This window comes from Polyodon spathula, chromosome 3 (assembly GCF_017654505.1).
Source record: "Polyodon spathula isolate WHYD16114869_AA chromosome 3, ASM1765450v1, whole genome shotgun sequence".
Lineage (NCBI taxonomy): Eukaryota > Metazoa > Chordata > Actinopteri > Acipenseriformes > Polyodontidae > Polyodon > Polyodon spathula.
This window is the reverse complement of record NC_054536.1, coordinates 51766493-51793585: the sequence shown is the minus strand read 5'-3', so window position 1 is coordinate 51793585 and position 27093 is coordinate 51766493. Positions and strand designations below refer to the sequence as shown.

The following is a 27093-nucleotide window of genomic DNA, read 5'->3' as shown; positions in this document are numbered from 1 at the left end:
TTACTCCATCACTTGGCTGCATACCTCAAGACGGATCAATTCAGTGCAGTCGGTCCACTCACCCGTCATGTATCAAGTCCACTATCCCCCTTTTCAAGGTATCTCCCCAGCAGGAACCACCCACCCCCTCCTCAGACCATCTGTTCATTGATTCCTCTCACACCTATTATCACTCGTCTCGCCTTCGAGCAGACCTCCCTCCATTCCTCCACCCCTGCCTCCAAGCATGCCTCCTTCCTCTCCACCCTCGCCTCGTGAGTAGGCCTCCCTACTCGACTCCACCCTCTCCTCCAGAGCAGACCTCCCTCCTCTCCTCCACCCTCGCCTCCAGAGCAGACCTCCCTCCTCTCCTCCAGCTCGCCTCTGAGCAGGCCTACCTCCTCTCCTCCACTCTCGCCTCTGATCAGACCTCCCTCCTCTCCACCCTCATCTCCGAGCAGGCCTCCCTCCTCTCCACCCTCTCCTCCAGAGCAGGCCTCCCTCCTTGCCTCATCGCATGGCTCCCTCCTCTCCACCCTTGCGTCCAGAGCAGGCCTCCCTCCTCGACTCCCCCCCTTCCCCCCAGCCTGATCACGAATGTGGGGGAGCTGGTCCTCCTCTGCAGTGGATTCCTACATTCATTCATCCTTCCCTGATATAGTTGCTGCTCCTTCTAAAAATGCTAGCATGCCCGGAGTGGGGGTTACCTGTCTTCCGGGGCCACTAGAGATTTTCCCCTAATCAGCCTCAAGGGTTTTTTTTCCTCTCCACTGAGCAGCAGGTATACACATAGTCACATCCTACTAAATTACTAACCATCCTCCTGTTTGTCCCGTTTGTCCTTCTAGTCTTTTGTTTATGTTATGCGCTGGTATGTGCTGCTTTTGTTCATCTCACGGTGTGGGAGATTTCGTGAGGAGCCGGGGGTCCATCCTTTGGGGGACAAGTGAATCTCACTTCCCCCCTGAAGGTAAAGGGAGGCTGATGCCTAGCCCTGAGGTTGGGGTTCTCACCATGTGAGTCAGAGCGGACCCCCGGCCACACTCTGTTCTTTCGCAGCTCCTGCGCTTATCTTGCTTCACTCAAGGCTGTTCTATACTCTGTCTCAGTTCGGGACATGGCTACTCATGCTCAAGTCCCATACTAACCTCTATGCCTTGTTCTTATTTCAGGTCCCAGGCAGTGTGAAGTCTCGATCAATTGGGGGTCTAACGAGTGCCCCTTTACATAAGTCTCAGACGCTGGGTACCTCTCCCTCTCTATCTCCTTTCGTGTCCCAGTCTTCCGGAACCATCTTCCTCCCAAGGTCGCTCCCCGAGTCATAACCCTCGTATGTGTTTTCGGTTGTTGGGTCCTTCGCCCCTGGGTTGTGTCGGCATCGCCGCCCTCAGTCAGTGACCACTTTCCGTATCCTGTCTTCGGTTGCTGGGCCCTTCGCCCCTGGGTTGTGTCAGCATCGCCGCCCTCAGTCAGTGACCATCTTCTATCCTAGCTTCCATGTCCAGCTTCGCTGGTCCGCTACTAGAGTGGGCCTCGCCTGCTCTTCTATCCTAGGACCGGTCCTTTCTAGCCGGCACTATGTCCTACTTACCACTCCCTAAAATCTGATGGCAATGTGTTTATGTATTAATTCATTTATGTACTGGTATTTATTTATTTTACGAGTATGAAACCATAATCACCCTGCTTCAGCAGTGTTCCAGTTAGCCATCATGGGATAAGATGTTTGATGAGGAAAAATAGCCATAAAATGTTGCACTGTTTAAAAAAATTAAGTATACAATAGAAATAAAAAAAACTAATTTGTCTTTGCAGAATTTAATGGAGCTTAATGTAAATATTGCATGCATTTTGGTAGAAAAACAGTTAAAAAATGCAGAGAAACTTGCCAGGGTCTACACAAGTCCTTAAAAATATGGGGTTCAGTAGTTACAAAACTGAAAACTTCAAGAAAAATCAGAATTCCACAAAGCAGCAGTAATAGTTGGCAATGATTTTGTATCTGTGATGCAACAAACTAAAATACCAGTACATCAGGAGTTGGATTCAGCTCAAACACAGAAAAAGTGGAAAAAATCAGGCAGAAGCTATTTTTATATTTGAATAACTTTCAAGTAGTGTTTATTATAGTTGTACTCTTTATATGGTACTCAAATGTACTACTAAATGTGTTCCTAGCTGCACTGAAAGGAACATTTCCTTAAAGTATGTTATAAATGTGTTTAGGTGAGGTGGGGTACCAGGGAACCTTTTTGTATCTTGAAGAATTTATTGAACCCGTCAAGCTACAAGGGTACATCAGGCCCTGTTAATCACTAATTGATTGACTGTGTCACTGTTAAATAAAACCAAAATCCTACAAGTTATATTCTACTTTTGTGTGACGGGGAGGGGACAAGTAGATTTTTCTACCTTTTTGTCCCTTGGACAACACACCCTGCAATGTACTTGTTTATCTGTCACAGCCTGCGTTTTTTTGGTGTTTTTTTGGTGTTTTTTTGGCGTTTTTTTTTTTTTTTTTTATCGAAGAGACAAGCTATGGTAATGTAATAGTTAATCATCAAACAGTTTTAGATACTGTGATGCATTTTTCTTAAATCTGTGATCTTTAGTTGCTTTTGTGCATTTCCATTTGCAAGTGAACCGTGACATTAGTGCCTTATCGAGGACTATATTCTGCAACTTTAAATACTGACTTGGGATACTCTTAATTCTGGAAACTGGTGTTGTTTTATAATCTTTCGCTAAATTGCATTGCCTTTTACACAGTTCTGTGGGTAATATTTTTATTTCATTTTGCTGTTGGGTCATTCATGGGGAATTTTACATACTGCTACAATACGTACCAGACATGAAAGTATGCACTGTATTACGGTCCATGTGTCCATGGTTGTCTCTTTTGGCAAGTGATATTTTCAGAATCATATCGTTGAAAATATAATACTGTACCAACAAAACCAACTACACTAAATCTAAATGGAAGCTTACTTATTTTAAAACACAGTCCTTTCAGCTATGTATTTTTGACAGCTATCAATTATATATTTTTTTCTTTTCCTTATATAAACAAGGGTTGGAACAGGCCAAAATGAAATAATCAGATAAGCGTCACACACGTTTAACCATCACTGACATCAAAATGTTATACTATTTACATTATGTTTTATATTATTTTTTAATTTGTGTATTGCTTGTAATTTATTGGTATTTATCATGTGTTATTCATTGTTTCCTAAATACAGCTAAGAGACATGAGAATGGATGTAGTGTTAGGGCTAAGGCATTCTGGTTAATGGAAAAGAATGTCTCCTCACAGGGTTCAATTAGCAACATCTCTGAAACCTAAAAGCTTGGTAAATTGTATAATTTACTATATAAATTATGTATTTAGATTTATTTATAAAACATTACCCATTCATAAATAATTTGTTAAACTGCACAAGAACAACAAGGTTAAGCTTTTCATATTGTTTTCAGATGATACATCAGTAAACTTGATGATTCTTGTTCTTTACCTGAAAATTAGGACCGATGTCTCTTCTTATTTTCTGCACCCACTCTTCTCTCATCTTTGTTCTTTGGGAAAGCGATGAAAATATTTTCTTTTCTCGGGATCACATCGAGAATCAGACACACAACACGGGACACAACAACGCAACGTCATATTTCTCTCAGACTCCACTCCGCTGCAGTTTGACTGGCGGCCGGAAGCTGACATCTGTACATCATGCCTCGTTTTGAGTCTGCCGTGAATAAAGTCTCTTCTGGCTTGGCCTCATACTTTCGTATATTACTCATGGATGATTTACTCAATGCCACTGTCTTCATGAAACAAAGAAGCATTTAATTAAAAACTATGACGAAATGTCCTTGTAGTGAACATGCCAATGTACTTGCCAGACTGGGCGAGCTCACGCACAACTGGGCTTGTATTTATTGTGCGTGAAGAAAATGGCTTTGGGTGGGTGCCTAATTTTTGGGTTAGTTTTGGGCATTTGTGCAAGTATTACATTTGTATATATTCTGGTTACAGTAACCCCTCACATATGCGACTGCGATGGGACTAGAGCAAGGGCAGATATGTAAAAAGTCAGATGAATTAATCATTTTTTAATTACCATTATACACAGCTGTAACAATTATTATATTTACACAATTATTGTTTTGAGATTCCGCTTTTATTAGGGAGCTCCCCTAAATATCTTGTTTAGAAACAGACAGGGTATTAACTCTTTGTGGTCCTATTTCGGACGAGGTCCGACATTACAATTTTCCACTTCGATGTCGGTCCCTGTCCGACATCATCAAAAAGACGTAAAGTACAGGTCTCTAGTCATTTTTTCTCCGGAAAAAGCTGAGAAAACCTTTCAATGGCCAAGTGAGACCAACAGTAGATGAATGAAGCCGGAAAAAAGGGCGTAACTGATAGCCCCGTGCACCCCATAAATCAGGCATACTACATGGGGTAGAGATGAGAAAGTATGTAAAAAAAAAAAAAAAAAAAAAAAAAAAAACACTTTTCCAAAAAAATAATGTTTGGTCATTGCTACCTATATTGTAATCATAGACTGCTAAAAAAATATTTAAAAAAAACAAACACTGCACCTTTGAATTTCAATATGAAATGAAATGGAGGAGGGGGAGCTGAGCTTCTAAGCTTTCCTACGATACCTCCCCTTTCAGTCTAGCTGGTAAAATGGCAAAGCAATAGACTCAAAACAAAACCTAAGCTGTGAACTCTGTCACATGATGAGAGGCTTAAATTCAGGCGATCATAGTTCCGGCAACAAGTATCGTATACACACACAGAATACACCTTTGGAAAGCCCCGAGTCTGTACTTTTAAAGAAGCCATGAACCAGTTAGGTGGCTTTTACAGTGCCTGAGTAATATGTGCGTAACCTTCAGTGCGCTGGCACCCCAAAATGAATGGGGTTGAGTTTTAAGAGTTAAAGCAAAAGTCACCGCTTGCAAACCAACACCTAGATAGACTTATTATCGTCTTTTTTTTTCAAAACTGTTTATTTACTGATGTGTACTGAGTTTCTATAATGCTTGAAGATAGCGGCCGAGAATCACGTATGAGAGAATGACATCTCGCGACACTTAAAATATCCAACACTACTTTTATTTATTTATGTATTTATTTTAACCAGAACTACTCAGAATGCAGCTCATAGTGCTTCCTTAGTGATTGCTGCGTTACAGGCATTTCTAAATTGGGTGAAAAATACAGTAACTTGATGTCTTAAAATAAAGTTGCAGATATACAGGAGAACTTGGAACATGCGCAATTCTGGCGATCACGCACTGAAATTTAAGCCCTGTACCCTGTAGCTGTTTGTTAGTTGGCTATAAACAAGCCTAATCAGAGCCTGGAATGAGCTAGTTGAGGTCCAATAAACCAATACCTATTGCAACTAGTGACCAAGCTGTATGGAGCAGAACATGGCGTTACTGTATGCAGGAAGGATTAATAAACTGGTCGCACCCTGCATATGCAACATCAGTTTTCCACATGGGTGTTGCACATGGCATAGCAGAAAACACCTTCTTCAATATGTATAAGAAAGTTCTTATTTTAAGTTTCTGGCACTTCTTTCTGATGTCTGAATCCGATTAAATAGACTGTCTTCTTTGCACTGAAGAATTACATTTCAAACTAGGCAGATGTAACAGATTAATGCTTAGCAAAGACAAGGAATGTGAATGTTGGTTTCGTGTTTTATCCACTCGATCCAATTGGCCTAATCCTGACCACATAATGTATACCACAGTAGAATATTGGTAGAAGTCTCAAAACTTGTGCGTTTGTCCATAGTTACAAATGAGCTACCTTCTTTCCTACGAACCTTTCCTATGAACAAGAGGCTTCTGCTCACCAACAACTATATATTTACTTAACAAAAGCAAATTTAGAATTTCTTGTAAGCTCTGCTTGGGATTTAAGTAGCAACATCACAAATGAAGACTGGACTTAATGGGTATGTGAAAAGAAAGCTAAATTTTGGTAAACGCAGGACCTACCTGGTACGATCTGAGTCTGCACCAAGTCCTTAATGCTGTTGGTAATGTCAGAGACCTGAGTCTGGAATTTCTGTACAGTATCCTTCAGTCCAAAGATGTCCTTGGAATGAGATTTCATGGTTCCATTGATCTGGTGAACGCAGTTCCACAGGCTGGTAACATGTTTGTTGAGGCCATCTTTGATCCTCTGCAGGCTGCCAGAAACGGTATCCAGTTTGCTGCACACATTCTCAACGTTGGTCACTCTGCCATCCACATTGGAGACCTCCTTCTGGATGCCTTGTGTGCTTTCTTTGCACTGACTGAGATCTTTGCTAACCTGAGTTCTTAGCTGATCCAGCTTTTTCTTCACCTCGCTGACCTCACTATTATTTAAAACATTGTGGGAGACATTGTCCAGTGCCTCCTGCATTTTACTAACCTCTCTCATTAGGATGCGCTCCTTCTGTTCAGAGGTAGAGTTCATGTGCAACAGATCTACTGTGTATTTACTTATGGTGTCCTCTAGGCCTTTTACAGCACCATCCAAACCACTGAGATTATCCTTCAGGGAACTGATTTCTCTCTCAATTGTCACAATGTTTTGGCGGTTGTGATGGACTGTCCTGATCTCTTTCTGAACAGTGCTGTCCAGTGTTCGGAGCTTTGCTGAATTTTCATCTATTTTCAATCGCACATTGATTAAATTGTTATTGAAAGTCTGTAAATTGCTTATGACATTTTCCATACCTTCCGTATTGGATTTACATTCTGTAGAGCAGAGTTTCTCCACTCCTTTTAGCCTGTCCTCTAGGCGTTCAATCTCATTGTTAAACAGATTCTTATTGGATCCTAGTTCCCTCTGTATTGCAGATACCAAGTCAATATCTAATCCATTGGAAGAACCATTGCTTAACTCAACAAGCATGTTGCCATACTGGTCTTTTATAGACTTCAGCCTCTCATCCAGCAATTCCCTCAGACCATCCACCTCTTCTGCAATATGTGTATTGAGTTTCTCTTCTATGTAAAAGCAGTGCACTTCTGAGTTCTTCTCAGTGACATTCATTTTAGCCTCAAGGTCTTCAAGGCGTTCAGCAAAAATATCTTCCAGCTGAAGCGTTGTGAAACGCGCCACTTCATTGTCCAACCTTGCGTTGAGTGCCATGTTGGCTTCAGCAATACGTTGGATCTTTCTATCAAGGTCTTTAGCTTGGGAACCCGAAGTACAGCAATTAGTCTTTCCAGTCCCTTGTGATTCCTCCATCACAGACTTGAGGTCACTGATCTCTTTCCTCAGATCAGCCTCTTTTGTCTCCAAGAGTTCTGTTAATCCAAGGTAGTTGTTTTCTTGTTCTTCGCACTCCTGCTGCACGGACAGTATTTTGTAGTCGCAGGAATTCTTTAAATCAGCCATCTTTATCTCAATCCCTTCAAGCATCTCATCTCTCAGCGTGTCAAACTTGCTATCTATGTATGCCTGATAAATTTCGAACGATGATGCAGTAGCAGGAGGACCACGGAGAGCCTCCATGAGCTGTCTCAACTGTCCATCGTGGCCACTCACCTTCCCATTCAGGTCTTCCAGCATGACACTTTTGCTTGATAAGGTGTCCGAAACATCAATAAGCTTAGACTTGATCGCTTCCATCTCGATCTGCTCTCTGCCATATCCAAAGCCTGGTAAGTGAATGCTTTCAGTCTCCCCTCCAAGAGCACTGTCAGGCACGTTTAGATTGTTCAACAGCGTCACCAGCATTTTGCTGGTGTCCTCCTGGATGTTCACTCTTAGGTTATCATTCATCCCTGTAATGGCAGACTGCAGGTCAAGCACAGTCTGGGAAAGACGCTGAACCTCATCCTCCAGTTGCGCGATTTTCTCTCCTTCATTATCCTTGGGTGTCACTTTTAGTTCTGGTACTGCAAGTAAAAAAAAAAAAGCAATATTAATATTGAAACACTGTACATAAGCTAATCATGAATGTAATGCAAATGGTCAAAATCCAAGGCATTCAACCAATCTTACTTTCTCCAGGATTGTAAAAGCCCCTGAAGAATTTCTTCAAGCCAACACGTGCAAAGAGTGTAAACATTTGGAAAAGCTTTCAAACTGGCATTTTACTTTTATGTTAGCATATGCTCTGTTCTCATGGAAACATCAACAGACACATATAAACATTTAGATGCAATCAATCAGAACATTAAAAAATATTTCTCAGAGGAGGCAACTCCCGTAATGCAACATACTATGACTAGTCTCTAAAGCATTTCAATGTCAATATAGTGTGTGCTGTGAAGTACTGCTGTAAAAACATTTGGGGGTGATTATTTAAGATGCATAGTATACTGTCAGGGTTATCCAACTAGTAGAACTACAGTAACTGCATTAAGTTGACCAATCAGTTAAGCCAGCTATTCAAATGTTAAGGTCACTGTAACAGGGCGAGCAGCCCTGTACAGTATTTATTTTTAGAACAGGGTCTCCCTCTCCGCCCCTGTGTTATTTTGTATTTGTTTGCCAGAAAGCATGAGAGTGACCCAGCTGCGATGTGGGAAAAGGTTTTGTGGTCAGATGAGACCAAGATAGAGCTTTTTGGCCAAAACTCAAAGCGCTATGTGTGGCTCAAACCTAACACTGCCCATGCCTCAAGACATACCATCCCTACAGTGAAGTATGGTGGTGGCAGCATCATGCTGTGGGGATGCTTCTCATCAATAGGGACTGGGAATCTTGTTACAATTGAAGGAAGAATGGATGGAGCAAAATACAGGAAAATACTGCAAGAGAATCTGCTTCAGTCCGCTAAAAAACTGAAGCTTGAGAGGAAATTCACCTTTCAGCAGGACAATGATCCCAAGCACAAGGCCAAAGCAACATTGGAGTGGCTCAAGAACAAAAAGGTGAATGTCCTACAGTGGCCCAGTCAAAGACCTGATCTCAATCCCATTGAGAATCTGTGGCACTATTTCAAAATTGCGGTCCACAAGCGTCGTCCAACCAACCTGAACAACCTGGAGCAAATCTGCCAAGAAGAATGGGCCAAAATCCCTCCGAAACACTGAAAAACTGGTAAATACTTACCCCAAAAGACTTAAAGCTGTTATTGCAGCGAAAGGTGGCTCTACCAAATATTAATGTGTGGGGGTTGAATACTTATGCAAGCAAGATATTTCAGTTTTTTATTTTTCTTAAAAATATTTTCCAACATAAAACCAATGTCACCTTACAATAATTGATTTTGAGTTTAAGTGTTTTAAAATAAAATATCGAACAGAATGAAATTTCAATGTACCATTTGTAATTCAGTAATATGACAGAATTGGTCAGGGGTATGAATACTTTTGCAAGGCACTGTATATATATGATGGCAAAGCGCTGTGTTTTGTTGTTGTTTTATTTTTTGAATCATGTTCTGGCAGAGGCGAGGTTAGTAAACTCGTCCTCTGCCAGGAGTGATTAAAACCTTGTGCAGCAGTTGGCACCCCCCGAATTAAGCAATTCATTTGTTGCTAAATAGGGAGATGGTCACCTTTATATAAACCTGCCATGCTCTGCACTCTGGGTGGGTGTACGGAGGAGAATACGAGAGCGAGAGGAGAGATGAAAGTTAATTTAAAAGATCCATCAAGGCTATTGCCCAGCCTGACCTATTTGTGTTTGTGACTTGTTTTGTTTATTATTTTATTTTTGTGCTCTGTAAGCAAGTGCTTTTTGTTTAAATATTTTATTTATTTGTCTAATAAAAAATGGTGCACCACAAGTCTTTTGCCTGCAGTACTGCCTGTGTGTTTGCAGTTCATGCTTCTGGCCTGACGTCACCACTCAGAGTCATCCTGTCACAGTCACCATGTTTCATTTTAATATAAATGGCTGGATAAACACCAACTAAGACATAGCTTCTTTTATTGTAAATGAATGTGATCCATTTGTGTTTCCTTCCATCTGAGGATGTAGCTATCCTTCTGCCTGGTGTTGATGGCTGAAGTGTAATGCTGGCTCCAGGGATCAGCCTATTTTGCCTTCCTGGCGCATCAGCACACACAACAGCTGCAATGCTGGCTCCAGGGATCAACCACAGTGCAGCCTCTCTAGCGCATCAGCATGACAACCGTTTGGACTGAGCTGAGTAGGGTACTTCTCTGGGGTCTTCAAGTGGGAAGCTTCCATCCTTGGTATTTCGTCGACTAGCCCACGACACTTTAAGAGGGCTCAGCAGTGATACTGGCATCCCAGCATCACCCCCCTCCATCCCCCACTCAGCTAAGTGCAACTTACTTGCCTTCCTTTACATCAACGTTGCTTTCTTTCTACTATGCTTGAGCTCCTCACCCAGAATCTTTTCGGCTCTACCAGAGCAAGTTCGCTCTCTGTTGCTTCAGATAAGTTCTTCATTACATCGCAACACTTGACCACTTGTCTCTGAGAAAGCGGGTTGTAGAGTGTGCCACAAATCCTCGACAACACCTAGCTCCACTGGGTAAACCCGGACTCTCCATCCTTGCTGTTCCACTTCAGCAGCTAGTTGAGTGTACCAAAGTTTCTTCCTTTCATACGCCTCATCCACAGCTTCCTCCCATGGCACTGTTAACTCTACCAGGTAAACAAGGTGTGCTGATCCAGACCACAAGACAATATCAAGTTGAAGGGTGGTGGTGGAAATCGCAGGTGGGAAAATAAGCCATTGTCCAACATCTGACATAATTTTCCAGTCTCTAGCAGCTTCCAGTTGTCCTAGATGAGTTTTGGTTTTAATACCTTTTCTTGGAGGTTACTCCCCTGGACGGAGGAATGTTCGTGTGTCACTTATTGCTGGCATTGATGGCAACCTGTTGGTCATGCTGCGCTTGTCTTCCAATGATAAGGCCAAACATCGCAGCACCTGGTCATGATACCAAGTAAACCATCCTTGGCTAAGATTCACCTTACATCCTGTCAAAATGTGTCTTAATGTAGCTGGCGAAGAACACAAAGGACATCACGGATCCTCTCCTACCCATAGATTAACCCTTTAAGGTCTGAGATCGTGTTAACACAATCATACTGAAGTGGGGTTCTAGGACCGTGATCGTGTAAACACGATAAAAAAAGCACTTTGTGCTACAAGCTTGAAACACACATTAATGGATAGGGGAGGGACTGACGGTCACTTTTTTTTGTGTGTGACGTCACTGAGCAGTATGTAGTGTCTAAAGGGTGGAGACTGTTTACAGCAGCCAGGAAGAGACAAAAGCGAAACAAAACATCACAGAAACTTGTTTAGAGCTAATAAAAAAAGGGAAAACACTGAACTTCTGATGTATTTGACTTATAATTATATTATAACATTTAATCTGTCTCATGTGTTTTATTATATATGTTTTTACAACATTTATAAATATCAAGAAACGAGTGGATATAAGCATATACTATTTCATGAACTAAACAATTAGTTTTTTTTCTTATTACTGATAATAATGAAATGAGTCACTATTATTTTATTTATAAATATTTATTTTGAGAAAATAAATCTAGAGTATAAAGGCCCTGGGGATAAAAGTGTGTTATGTCATTGCAATCACTCAGGTGAAACACTGTCTTGTAATCCGACCAAACATCAATATTTTTCAACAAAACTTTCAGGAAGTATTGTAAAGTCTCTCGGGTCATAGAATAATGCATTTGTACCTCTAAGCAGAATACATAATAAAAATTACTTAAAAAATATTGTGTTGGAAAAAAAAAAGTGAAAAGTTGATATGGTTTCTGAAGTACTTGATAATATTTCCCAGTGTTCTGAAAAAAAGGCACCATTGCAAGATGCTACTGTAAAAATAGAGCCAAAAACACCTGGACCCGGGACAGCATCCCTCTGAAAAATGCTTGGTCCTGAAAGGGTTAAGGTGATGAGGAAACTGATCCTGCTCTGGTCCATAGATCTCGCCAGCCGATCTTGTGTTGTTCCACACTCTCCCATCTCATCCATTCTCCCTACTTGGCATGGGAAACTGTCTTTACACACTTCATCCTCTCCTCCTGCTTTTGCACCTCGTTGACTACCAGCTTCCTCCGTTGAGCTGGGACTGCTTTGTCCCATGTAGGAGGAGCTTTACTAAACCTGGCCTGTCTACCACATGGAATATTGTTGTATTGTTTGCATATTATTGTTTATTTGTAAACAGCCATGTACTCTGTTCTATTTAAGCAATAGTGCCCGTCGATGAAGGCTTTAGCGTTTGCTAGTTGACAGCGACTGAAGTTATGTGTCCCAAGCCAAAGGTGCAGGAGCTAATGAAAGCCAAGGTGACCTACCACATAGTAGAGTTTTCATTGAGAGTGTGCTATAGCTATTAGAAAACAATTTTCTTTAAAGACACACTTTATAACTAGGATTTACCTTGGGTACACTGCTGGACAATTACTGTAAAGCAGGATTTTTTTTGCATGTACTTCCAGGCCCATTTTTGCAGCAGTAAATGTTTGCGCTTCTTTTTCTTTTAAAGCACGGCATATGTATGAATAATATATTTCACGACACATTCAATATTAGCAATATTACTTGTCCATGTCTCAGTTTGTTGTAGTTGAAAGATGTTTTCTGAGCTCCAGTCAAGCTGACAGGCTGTGATTGGCTGACTCAGCTGTTACAGTTACAAGATTGGCTGCTTTCTTCATTGCAAATTATTGATTGGCTTGTTTTTGTGGATAATAAAATTAATTTGGACCAATCATGATTTTGTTTAGTATTTGCTGTCCAATAGATGTGAACTGACCTTTAATTATGGCAACTCAAAATGAAACAGTCAGCACTTGCATGGATTGATTTTGAGTTTGATAGTTGATGCTGTGACGTTGCAGCAGGCATCTACCATCCGATACCATCTGATAGAAGCCCACTAGAGCTAGAAGCTGATTGGCTGATGATACTGAATCGTTTTCTAATTATTGTGACTTCATGAAATATATGCATTTGAATTGTATTTATTGCTGATTTCACAAATCTCTATACTATATGTAATAATTTGCAATTCCATTAAAAATAGAATAGTACATAGCTTCTTTAAGTTTTATAAAGGTTGAAGGTACTCAATCTATTTTAGAATCCTGCATAACTGTTTGCTTTCCTTGATAGACAGCTATATAGATACAGTAGACAGATACAGTAGATAGATTAATAGATAAATATTCCTAAATACATGGTGTTAAGACTGTGTGTCCAACATAAAAACATTAAAATATGGCATAAGAAGGTGTTGTCTAGAGTAGCCTTAATAACGCAACCATCACACCATGGTAATGTGAGGGCTATAATATTTATTCCTTAGATTTTCCATGTAAATATTTCCAGTAAGATAATGCTTTAAAAGGCTGTAGAAATGTCTTACTTGAGCCATGTTGTACTGGTATGGGGGCTGTATTTGGTCCCAGGGAGGTTTGTTTTGGTGGACCTTCTTTGACCTCTTTACAGTCAGCACCTCTAAAGCCTGGACAACATTTCCATTCCAGTTCTGTAACCGTCTTGTAAGCAATCTTGTATGTGGGCCGGAAATGAGTACGATATCTAAAAAGAAAAAGAGACATTTTCCCATGACAGCGGCAAGATATTAACTGACAAAACACATAATGCTAAAAGACATTATCAGCACTACATTTGTCTTTGTCCTGCTGATCAATGGTTGTTATAATATACTGGCTTTAATACCTGGTTACTATTCAGTTGTATAGCTATTTCTATCAGCCAGTAATATGTTAGGTTTTTTTTGCAAAGCTACAAGTTAAGCTCACAAAATTGTCAAAAAATGTTCTTATATAAAAAATTAATTGTAGGTGTCAGCACTTTATAAAGAATATAACATATAACACCAAAGCTATCCTCTGCCCATTGTTGAACTACAGCCTCTCCCATTTCCTGAATGATAGTCTACTGATGTGAGGCCAGTCAAGCGTCTATCCATATCTCCTCTCCACCTTGTCTTTTGCCTTCCTTCCTTTTGTTTTCAGTCTCTTGGTCATCTCTCTGTGATTAATCTTGCCCTCACTAACACGAACACAGGTTTGTTATGTACTTTGTGTAAAGCACGGGACATCATAGTTTATTTCACATATTGTATAAGTAAGTAATTCAACCTTTTTCTAGTTTTATAGATCACCTAAACACATTAAAGAGTAAAAAGTAATAAAACATAACTGTTATGTAACACAATATTAAAGCAAAAAAACAAACAAAAAAAAAACATTTTGTTACTCCTAAAAGCTGAGTTAGCTATTTGAGCATCAAGATTTGAAATGGAAAGTAGCAAACAATATTTATACAAGTTTAAGTCTTTGTTAAGAAACAAAATCTGCTGCTAATCTGCAATGAAAGAAGATCAGAGATGCCCCACACCCCTGCTGTGAAGAGGTGACAACGGGAGGTCTTAATCAGCATTGTAGTGCTTTGACACTCAAAATTGACACACTTAGATTGCAGACTTTTTTACTTTATATGACACATAGGGCAGAACATTAAAACCTCTCTTTGCATAATAATGTACAGCTAGTTGGCTGCATATGTGAACACTGAGCAGATTAATTAAATAATTCTTTAAATCTGTGACTGACCGCTGGTAACGATCAGGTAAGAGGTAAATAGACACCAGGAGTGGTCACTGAAGTATAGCGCTAATTTGTTACAAAATTAGGCCAATGTGTTATTTCTATACATTAAAAAAACAAATAAAACAAACCTAGTATCCTTATAACTATGTCTGTGCTAGTATTCCCCTCGAAAAACATAAAATACATCACAGAGCAAGCGATTCATGAAGCTTTTTTTTTTTTAAACAGTGAAATAAATCATTTGAACACTAATGCAGATCTTAAAATCCCTAGAGGCACTTCCACAATTTAGCCTGTAATTTAAATGTAAAGTGTGTAATAAACAACTGTAGTGAAAGAGGGGTGGTCACCAGGGGGTCTCAGCTATAAAATCCAATATTTAAACAAACTCCAGATGGCATACCTTTCAGTTCATTTTTTAATCCCTTTCATGTGCATCGTATACTTATAATATAGAGGCAATACAATAATGTAACATTTAATGTTAGTAAAAATCAAGGAAATGCATTACCATGGCCCTGGAAATGAATTTGTATAGGAGTGTAATTTGTTGTTTGTCCACTTTTTAGCTCAGCTGTCCCTACTGAACACATTGGGGTATTGTTAATTATATACAGTAATTACTGTCCTTTCCAGCAGTCAATATCCTTTCTGTTTGTGAATACCGCTCACATTCATTTCATTGCATTGACTGTACATAAATACACTTTAAGTGCAGGATGTAATGCTGCTTCAATGCTTTAAAGTCTAAACATAAATATCAACACATCAATTTTACAGGTTCTTATAGAAAAATGGTCTCAATGGGTCATTACAGATGTGTTTCTTAGCGTACCAGAAACAAACACCTTCTCTTTAAAATGGAGCTATAATATTCCCCTGCCAGGCCATTTCCAAATGTGAATATTGATTTTGAACAACTGACAATAATCATAAACCAGTATATAAAGGGGCTTTTACTGGTGTATACTAAGTTGCTAATTGTACTAATGTTCCGACTTTGAACAGCCACAAGTCAAATCATTAGCTAGTATTTATTGACAATTAGTTTGTGCAAGTTTAGTTTACAGCCAGAAAAACCTCCTGCAGCTATAATAGTTTGCAAACACCTGGTTATGTGGTCAACAATGTGTTACTTAGGTCTCCTGAGCAATCAGGGAAGGACCATTCACCTTACAAAACTTCAAAAAGAATAGTCTTTTAGGTCAGGGTCAGCACGTCCATTGAGGTCCATGGGTCTATGGAAACACAGCTCAGCTTGCAATACATATTGGTTACATCCAGCCAAGAAATCAAAATCCCTTAGCTTCTTAGTAGTGCAATCACTGGTCCCTCTTTCTCTGGGCTGACAGTCTGTTGGCTGTATTTTTTTAACTCTTTGTAAGTACAAAGTTATGGACAAAAACATACTCTGCTGCTTCTTTGTGCCTTATCAGTAAAACATAGTGCTCAGACGAACATTGGATTTTCATGTTCGGATATTCGCTCATATAATGTAAATATTCATTGAGATATTTGTTTTACAAAAAGTAATAAAAGCCACTATATTGCTCTGAATTCAGGCAGAGACAACATAGCAGCAGGGGCAAGGGGGTTTGGCCCCTGTGTGTGTGGCTTTATTTTACAATATGTAACACAATAAAATAGAAAAATATCCCAGGAGTAAAGAATAAGTAGTGTAGGACTTACCCCAGTGAATTAACTACAAAACAAAGGATGTCAAATAGCAATTCAAGTTAAACGTTGTTTTGTTTATTCCCGAAATAAATAATACATAAAGTTCACTATGCATTTTATTTATTTACTTTTTTCTCCATTTCTTGCCATTGCTGTTTCTTCATAGTAAACAGTAAAGTAATAACATATTTACTTGTGTCTTTTTGTAGCTGAATAAATAAAACAAAATGTGGAAGTGGCGTTGTAAAGTGAAGGGGAAAAACTCACCGCCTTGGTTCTCGTTTACTATATTCCACATAACAGAAAGACGCAATAAAATATATATATAATACAAACAGTCTATATAAAAATTAATACACAACATTTTCAGGAAGTTGGGTACTGTTTAAGCAAGGCATTTCAGAATGACGTGCTTGCCTTTTTTCTGTCCCATGAGATTCTGGCTTGCTCTAAGCAGCACAATGCATTTTTGTCCCAGATGGCTTTCCACAGAGATCACTGTGCGTGCGTGCGCATAATCTGGTTTGTTTACTTTTTGCTGTCTAAAACTTTTAAATAAATGCTCAAGAGCTGAGCTGCTCCAGTGTTACATTATGTGTTTTTTATATATGTATATGTGTTATATATATATATATATATATATATATATATATATATATATATATATATATGTATGTGTGTGTGTGTGTAACACATACACAGTACCAGTCAAAAGTTTGAGTACACTTGCTGGAAACTAGGTTTTTTTCATAATTGACAATGTTTTACGTCGTATATGTTTCTGTAAATACTTGAAAATGAAAACACATGTTACAATATACAAATCAAAACATAAGGACTATCAAAGCAATGTCAAGAAAATTGAAAATTGTCTCTAAATCTTGGATTCCTCAAAATAGCCACCCTTTGCCTTAATACCAGCCTCACAAACACAAGGCATTCGGTTACCAAGTTTCAGCAGGAAATCATCCGACATGTCTTCCCAGCAATTCTGCAGCAATTCCCAGAGAATAGTGGGTAGCTTTGCTTTGACTCCAGTTCGTCCCATACAAGGAATTGAGGTCTGGAGACTGGGCAGGCCAGGTCATTAGATTGAGTTGTCCTTCACTTTCCTTCTTTGCCAGCTAGTTCTTGCACAACTTTGAGGTGTGTTTCGGGTCATTATCTTGTTGAAGACTGAAGGACTGTCCAACTAGCCATAATCCTGATGGAATGGCATGCCTCTGAAGTATGCTATGATAGCCATGCTGGTTGAGCTTGCCTAGGACTTGGTAAAGATAACCAACTCTGTCACCAGCAAAGCAACCCCAGACCATGACACTGCCTCCTCCATGCTTGACAGTGGGAACCACACATGCAGAACTCATGCGCTCATCCTCTCTGCGTCTTACAAATACTCGGCGGTTGGACCCAAATATTTCAAATTTTGACTCTTCGGTCCATAAGACCGACTTCCACTCCTCAAATGTCCAGTTTCTGTGTTTGGCCCAAACAAGTCTCTTCCTTTTATTCTGCACTCTTAACAATGGTTTCTTTGCAGTAATTCTTCCAGTTAGGCCAGCTTCACGCAGTCTTCTCTGAACAGTTAATGTTGAAACATCTGTACTTATAGTAGCATTTAGCTGAGCTTGTATTTCAGGGGTAGTTAATCGCCAGTTTTGCCGACTTGTGACTCGAATGAACTTGTTCTCTGATTCTGAAGTCACCCGTGGCCTGCCTGACCTTGTTCAGTCCTCAGGAGTGCCAGTTTCTTCAAATCGTTTGATGGTCTTGGCCACAGCAGTTACAGACACTTGCAAAGTTCTTGCGATTTATCTTAAAGGTTGGCCTTCATTTCTTAAAGTAATTACAAACTGTCTTTTTTCTTTGCTTAACTGAGCGTATTTTGCCATTTTCTGCTCCCATACATTCAGGAATGACAAACTTGTGCCTATGCTACCTATATTTATAGTAATCATGGACCTCCACCTGTTAACAATAACTGGTGACAAAAGGTTAATTAGGTAACATGCTAGTTAACTCAGAGAACATCTAACAAAGACACTTTTATACTTAGGCCAGTGTTCTAACACCGTGTTATACACATTTCAGACTTTTAACTGACTTGACAAGTTTATACAGTTAAAAAGCACAGATAATCATGAAAAACCTGGTTTCAAGCAGGTGTACTCAAACTTTTGACTGGCACTGTGTGCATATATATATATATATATGATATTTTTTCCAGCACTACTTTAAAAGTACTGTATGTCTCAGTGCAGCTAAGCTGTTGCCATGAAATTAACCTCCCACAAGTCACAGTAAGTGACTAGGTACTAGAAAACTAGTGCTAGTAAAATAGTGGTAAGAGAATGCATTTCAGTACCTTGGTTAACACACAGTTTTTGTATATGTTTAAACTGTTTTCATTCTGATACCTTTTAATACAAAAATACTAAGACCCAGTTCACACTAATGGGCTGACCCAGAGCCGCCGCATATTTAGGTCTGCAAACCCATTCACATTTGCGGTTTAAGGCACCTTTGCGCATTCACATATGTGACTGAAAAGCAGGCCTAAAATGTGGTAAATTGCTTGTTTGTTTATTGTTTTTGTTTTTTTATGGACTGATAACCTGCAATCATAATGGAAAAGCTACCGGGATATACAGTAATCCTTGATTTGTAGCTGATGTTTCTTATTAATTTTTTTTTTTTTCAATGCAGCACAGTAGCAATTTTCTGGTATATATTAAACATAAACCTGATATATATTATTGACTATTTTGACTTAATGTTATGACGCCTCAACGATCTTAATATTTGTGCATGAGAACAGTATTTTGTGGGTGTAAAAGCAAGCAGCTAAAAGAAATGATCATCATTTTAATGTAAAGACACACACTCCTGTAGCTATGTATGTCACTGCGTGCAAAACGGTGGCTGAATATTCCAAGTCGCTGCATTATTTTTTTTATATTTATTTTAGAGTGACCAATTATTATTTTGCCCCCAATTTGGAAAGGTCCCCACACAGCACAGATGCTCTGAGGGCATGTAAGAGTCCTCTGATCTCACAAGCCTGAAGCCAGAATCACTTTTATGCCAAGCAATCCAGAGCAGAGGTGGGTGGGCTAGATCCCGGAGAACAGACATCAGCACTGTTATTTTATCCACTCTGAATGTGCTCCATGGATGGCCAGTAGGGTTAGCTGTTGCGCGATGAGGAGAAGCAATCCCTGCTGCTTTCTCATCCCCCACAGCGGGAGCGTCAGAGGCAATGTGAAAGTTCAGCCTCTTTGCACAGCCTGGATGTGAACCAGCGCTGTCAAAGCTGTGTGACTCATCCTGCGTTCCCAGGGACAGCGCTTTATCTGGATGAGCCACTCGGGAACCCCTAGTCACTGCATTATTCAGATCCACAATCCTGCAGTTTTTATATTTATCGTTTAGTTACTAAACAATAGGAAGAAAAGGTAATTGTGACAAATTAAGCTTAATTATGAATGCACTGCAGCTCAAATATTATGTGAAAGAAACAACAAAAAGTTGTATGATGCAGAAATAATTAACATTCAATATTGCCATTCAGTTATTAATGGCTAGTAGAACCGATCGTCTCCGTACGGAAAGATAAATCGTGAAACGTAGCACCCCTCATACCCCATAAACCATGACTCGATGTATTGGTTTAACAATACACTAAGCTTTTCCGCCGCGATTCAGACGAATATAAGTATATATATATAATCTCTATATAGTATTATATTATATATATAAGGCCTTATAATTTCGCAAGCGTGAACTTGGCGTCTATAAAATAGTCTAGTGGTTATTTAAAGTTTAAGGTGAACAACAACAACAATACTACTATGACGACTAATAATAATAATAATAATAATAATATCTTTATATAGCGCCTTTCATAGTGGACCACCATCACATAGCACTTTACAGAGGTAGGCTGTGAACTGCGCAGAGTCACTTACAATATGACAATTATTTAACATCTCATCTGCAAGAGGGAGCACAAGGTGGTTAAGTGACTTGCTCAGGGTCACACAGTAAGTTAGTCAGTGGCAGAGGTGGGATTTGAACAGCTGATCTTCTGGTTACAAGCTCTAACCACTGGATCACTCTGCCTCCTGAGCTTGTCACCTGAATGCTGGGTAGTGAGCCGTATCCCACTAACATCATTTAATTTACTTCAAAACAAATTAAATGTTTGTTTTGTAAAACAAACAAAAAAGAAAATGGCCACGTATAGCATTTACATTGACACATAATGTATTGATAAAGAATATTAAACAGCTGTCTACAAAGTGTTTGTTCAGCTTCAGCAGCCTACTTAAAGCAGGGCTCTGTGTTAACGCTAGTGTAATGTTTCTGACACTGTTGTATATCGAATTCTGCATCCTCGTCAGAAAATGCATCCCATACTATTATGCAGGTTCATTTACTGGTGCTACAATGTTTACAGGGAAATATGCACCCCCTACAACAACAAAGAATTAAAAAAAATGTATTGTTCAAAATATTAAAAGAGTATAAAATAAAATTTTGATAATGTTAGTTGTTTATTTGTGTTTTTATGAGCTGAAGCAGCAACATAACATAGTTGCTACACAACTCTTGATTAAGAGAAAAACTTTCAATATGCAAACAAATCAACTAATTAACAAAATCAATAAAATATGCTTTTAAAAATTCAAAAATTCAAAAATAAGGAAAATTGCAGGCAGATTTGCCGAGTGCTGCTTTGTCAGACATTATTGACTGTGACACGGTTCAGTTTCTATTAACAATGTACACAATCTGTTTGTTTTTTTTATTTTGTAATTATATTTATTTCAGTTTTACACAAAAATATTGAGTTACCACAGCTAATGTTAGATTAATTGTCAGATCTTTCAACACTTGTTTAAAATGACATATTAGTTACAGTGGGGTTACCACTGAATTAAAGCAATTTCTAAGGCTCTGAAAACACTGGTTGATGCTCATCTCGGAGGTTTCCGGGTCTACCCATCTTTCATTAGACTTTACCCAAGTCCATATACTGCCACGAACTGGGCGGGAATGGCAGATGTAAGGCAACATTTAATTGGATAATTTGTTACACTTGCTATTTTCTTTAAATTCATTGGAACTCATTTCATTTTCAGTGATCTGATTGGCCAAATTATAATGTGTAATAATTAACAACACATACTAAAGTCAAATTAGAATGTGTACTAAATATTTGAAACATGTACTAAATAACTAAATAAGAAGCCTCTGCATGGCTTCACTCCACAAACCCCCCCCCCCCCCCCCCCCCCCCCCCCCCCCCCAATCACATTACACTCACACAGGAATCAATACACAATAGTACAAATAACTACAATAATTCACCACATTAACTAACTCCTGTAAAATTGTAAAATAATAAAACCTATGTTTAATTAATTAACAAATCTTCCAATGAAAACTTGGAACTGAAGCAACAGAGATTTAGCTTCATTTTTTTTCCATTGTAAGATTATTCACAATGAAACACTGAACATCCAAATATGCTACAATTGAAACTGGCAGTGCAGTATCAAGCTATGCTAACAGTGCCATTGGTTGGTTCCTCTGTCAATCTTACAACATTGACCAACGAGAGCCAGCTAGGAGTTTTTTATTTTTTTTTGTGGAGCCCCGTGAAAATCATTTTATTTTATTTTTTATAATTATTTATCGTTTTATTCGGGGAAGAATTTTGTGTTATTTCTTTTATCCGTTAAAATATTTTATTTAGCAACATCTAGAAATCTGGCTTTCTTAAAACAGCAGGAAGGTGGAACATAAATCCTGCACACTTATTTGGGCAATTAAAATATTCAACAAAAAAAAAAATGTGTGGCAATACAACTATTTCAACTGAATCTCGCTAGTTTAAATGATTTGACAGAGGCCATTCTTAGCAGGATGCAAAAAATAAGTAGGCAGGACAAAAGACTGAGGCAGGGAATACTGAAATAGGTATTGTGCATGACCATATGACCAGGGATGCTTTTTTCTGATGGATGCATTTTCTGACGTTACACCGGCCACATGGCAGTTGCAGTGGGCGAGTTTATCAGTGCTGCAGTGCCCCTCAAAATATAGCCCTATTCACAGCTATTATGGCCGCAGTGCCATTACAGCAACAGCAACTAGAGAGACAGATGCCTGTATTAGGAAGTGTCTGGGTCCAAACATAAACATGATTAGGTGATTTGTGTGGTTAAGTCGCATCAATTCCATAGACAGCACTTAATATTTCAATATTTATGAACGCTTTATGACATCTGTAAAGGAAAAAAATGCTGCCATATCACATGTTTTAAACTAAAGCACGGTCTGATTGATCAGAACACAATAACTGTCTGATTTTCAAAAGGGCCAGAGGGAAAAACAGGTCACAAAACGCCTTTGCGACTCCAGATAAGGCAAGGGTGGATACTATTTTGAATTAGGGATGTGAAACAAAATAGAATCAAACACAAATACACTGTGTAACAATTTTTTTTTTTTTTTTTTTTTTTTTGTTCCTGGGTAGTAAGTGTTATTTCCTAATTGCTTATGCCTCAAAAGTATAGAAAATGGCTATTATTCCCCACAAACTTTGCTTTTGTGACCAGGACAGTGAGATTTTGAAATATCACTATTTCCAATGGGAAAACGGGCAAATGTGCGTCTTTTCGACTATTGAAATGTGACTATTAATTCTCATTTCAGTTAAACAAGTCATAAGCAGGAGTCGCAAAGGGTGTTGCGAGTAGGAGAAATTAACCAGCCCCTGTTGAAAACCGAGATGTATAATTAGGTAGCAAAAAAAAGGGAGGAATTAAAAATGAAATATACTGCAGCTTACCTGATTGCAGTACAAAAACTGCCATTCATTAAACTTAACTTTCAGATTGTGGTAATGAAAAAGAATGGTTTGGAATATCTAAAATATATTATAACGTGTTTACTGTGGTGCATTTAATATTGTAAATAACAGCACCAACTCACTGAAACTTAAACTTGTTTTTTACTGAAACAATAAATGGTTACATGTGCAATAAAAAACACAAGAGCTGGCTGTGTTACATGCTCTCACACAATGACTCCACTAACTAACACTATCATGCCAGCTGCAGCATGCTATTTCCCATATTACAACTGTGCACAACTACAGGTGCGGTCACCAATTTCATACACGACACTTGCAAAACATCTCAAATATAAAATGCTGAGTTCATTGCAGTCATCAGTTGCATGGTTTACATATTCAACAGAATGAGACAACACAAATTTCTGTTTTAGTATCACTTTAGTGTCTTAACGAGTTGTTATATTTTAAGCAGTTGAATATGGTAGCACCCACCTCGCGCCTAAGGTGGCAGACAACAATTGGATTTGGCGACCAATTATTATTTTTTTTTTTTGGTTTAAACCATTGGCTCCTAAAGCAAATGTTAGTCTGGAGCCCTGTCTAGGCTGCTGGTTAACAAAAAAAAACAAAAAAAAAAAACAATTGGGATAAACAAATAGTTATTATTAGGTTCAACTGTGTTTTGTGGCCAATAATTATTTATATATGAATCCTAAGGAAAATTACACATCATCCTACACTTTGGCCTGGACTTAAGTTCAGTGGCCTTGATGTCTTCTACAAATTTATTAAACTAGCCTTGCCCTTTTTGTTGCCAATTTAGAGCCCTGCTAAAGGCTAGCTATTTAGGTTCTAGTTAGTAACTAATGTTTCAAAATGTTTCAAGTAAAATATGTTTCTGTGTATGCTGGTTTTAAGAAAATATATCATGACAATTTCACTTGTGATCCTTTTCAAGGGTAAAATACATCTGCACACATTTAAGCTGTTCACACAGGTCCACTTATCTGACACGGAAAATGATTTACATGTATTTCATGCGTGCCCGCACAAAGTGGGGTGTAACCCCCTCAATTTTTGGTTCTGCCATGAACACCACCACCACCCCCCCTTCCTCCTCAGCCCCCTATCAGAGAAAGTTGCACCACCACTGCCCCCTCACCCAACTTCCATTGTGTAAGAATAAAAATGAGACATCTCCAACCAATATTCTCAAAGGATACTTACTCTGCCTCCATATCATTTCCTATCCCATCCAGCACAGCACATGTCACATTCTTATATACTATATGTGCACACCAGTTCCTGAAAGAGAAAACAATGTGCACTGGTTTATTATACAGTGAGGTCTGTTTCACAATAGCATTATGCATTCACTTAAATCCATGGCAATACACTTCAAACGAAGCTAAATCATCTTAATCTCCTCAGGCCTGCATTAATTGTTGGTAAACTAAATCAGGAATTGCTAAAACGCCTTTATCTGGTCGTTACCGTTTATATCAGGCGCCTTTGTGCTGATTACATTTTCGAAATTGCTTTACTTTAGTTGTAAAATCCAGTACAGGGGGACAGTTTCATCAGACCCACAGCTGTTGTTTTCAGTGAATTCCCGCCACTTTTAATTTTTCATTTTAAAGAAAGACGTTTTATTACGATTTCCATATTGAGATTAAATTGTTTGGGTTCAGTAATTTGGGTACATCTTGTACCAAGTAGCCTAGCAGAAATTAAAATTGTGTATTAACAAACATAAATCCAATTGAATTGAAATTAAGCATCAATTCAATATACAGTACTATACTTACTAATAGCCTGATCATATCCGTGTTCATGCATTACAGGTACTTTATTAAAGCGTGACCAGCAGTTTGAATTATTATTCAAACGGTACAGATAGTACATAAAACAAATTGTTAAAATACGTTGTTCATTACTTCATCATAGACTGTCTTGTTCTAATAGCCTCTTAAATTAAGTTCCCACCAGCACAGCCAGAAAAAAGCAGTTACACTGTGAAATCCCGGTAACAATAATAGATACTGGCGGGTATGAGTAGGGACATTAGATAAAGATGATGGGATTATATCTCGCACATAACACCACTTACTGAATTTCAATGCTCCTTCAACTCGATATAAAAATATGTTGTTTCGGTCGCGTACTTACTTGTTTGTATTACTGGGTCTACTTGCAGAACCAGAATAAGCAGCTCCTGCAGAAAATAGGTTATATCTTGAAGAGGACGGGGTCGCATAAATCAACGACCAGCTAATCAGGATACAAAAGATGAGTAGATTCAGTCCTGTTCCAGTCTGCATTCGTTTCATTTTAGTAGTATTTAACACATACATACATATCAACTGAAAACAAATACAAGTTGTGGATTTGTTATCCCTAGAGTAGTGTATCCCTCAGCTTTAAAGATGAAGTTATGCAGAAGAGAGCGATTCTGTTCCTCAAACAAGGCTATAGACTGAATTACTTTCTGGGAGTTCCAGAGTAATTACTGACTTTTTAGATGTGACGCGAAACTCCAGTCCACAGGGGGTAAGAACCCCCTCCCCTCCACCGCTACTCGATTGATTAAATAAATAAATAATAAAAATAAATAAATAATACACATTTAAAATAAAATCCCTTCTGGTTCCTTTTCGTTCTTAAAAACAAACAAAACATATAAATAATCACTCTGTACCATGTGCAGTATTTGCGACATTTTAAAGAAGCTACAGTATACTGCTGTACAATTACACAACTTTTTTTAAAACTAAATGCTCATCTATTTTTCTGGAATCTTTTTTTGTTTAATTTTTAAGGCACGTATTTTTGTTTCATTTTTCAGAATAATTTAAACTTGTTACTTAATGTCCAACAGCTCTGGATTACAATGTTAGGCAGTATGCCAACATTCACAGGAAGGCCCCTTAACGTTTTGCAGGCAGTAAGATTTTGCCAAAACATAAAACATCGAAAAATCATTGACATAAGCAAGTACATCACTTTCATGAAACCTTTCTGATTACACATGCAAATGATGCTTATCCCAACAGATCACAAAATGGGCAATGCTAAAAATACAAACCATGAAAGTTTAAAGAAACAATGCTATAGAAATAGAAAAAAACGACACCTGTTACTGTGTATGTAAGTTTCAAAACCCTTTGTAAAAGCAAAATATACAAAGAAAAAGTGATACAAAGACAGTTTCCAGAGGCAAAGGGTGAATTCACAAAAGGTTGGAAAAGTTCTTCATGACTAAGTTGGGAAAATAGAGTGTGTTGGCAGATAGTCCTCCAACAGTCTGGATGCATTAGTTTTGCTCAACGACATGCTCGTTACTATGTCTCATCATACTAACATACAACCACAACAGCAGGAAATTGACACTTGTTCTGTTCATGATAACATTATTAGTGTTTAATTTAGATTTAAAGCACTTACAGTAACAGCAGTCAGAGGGACAAACCATCTGCTGCTTTTTTTTCCCAAGCTTTTGTGAGGTCAACTAATAAGCGTTCAACGGAAATGGCAAGAGCTTGGAAACCCGTGTGCTTGTGGAGAACTGCATTCCTGTTGTCTCTCATCACAGCAATTTGATTGTGAGCTGCTAGCTTCCAAGTGGGATGCAGGGATACTTAAACACAGTGACACAGAGTCCCAGAAGAACAGCTATGTCTGAAGGAAGTGGGGTACTGGCGGACTCACTCTGCTATAGATTTCATGGAATCCATTCCACCTTTTAATTTGCAGCGTCCTGCATCAGATAGTAGCCCTGTCATATGGTAGAGTTTATGAGTAAAGCATTAAAATTACAAAGAGGAAAAATACTGTGTAGTATTTAGTTTCCAGCAGTCAGCAGTGATCAATAGGCATAACAACCAGTAAGTAGAGAAATTACACTTGTCTTCAATAAATCATAGCCTTTAAGACCCCTGTATAATAAAAATGTTACGTATGGCATAATAAGTATGCTGGGGTGGGCAACACT

At 38.6% G+C, this 27093-nt stretch overlaps 1 protein-coding gene across 1 annotated transcript in view; it reads right to left on the bottom strand.

The window, feature by feature from the left end:
- Positions 1-25588, bottom strand: part of LOC121313158 (EMILIN-2-like) — a 53750-nt gene extending 28162 nt beyond the window's left edge. Inside the window, exons 1-4 of the mRNA XM_041245387.1 lie at positions 25272-25588; positions 24330-24407; positions 13348-13523; positions 6007-7905 (exon numbers count right to left, since the gene is read on the bottom strand). Coding sequence (XP_041101321.1) covers positions 6007-7905; positions 13348-13523; positions 24330-24407; positions 25272-25456 — 2338 coding nt within the window. The 5' untranslated portion in view covers positions 25457-25588. The remainder of the gene's footprint in view (positions 1-6006; positions 7906-13347; positions 13524-24329; positions 24408-25271) is intronic.
- Positions 25589-27093: the final 1505 nt, after the last annotated feature.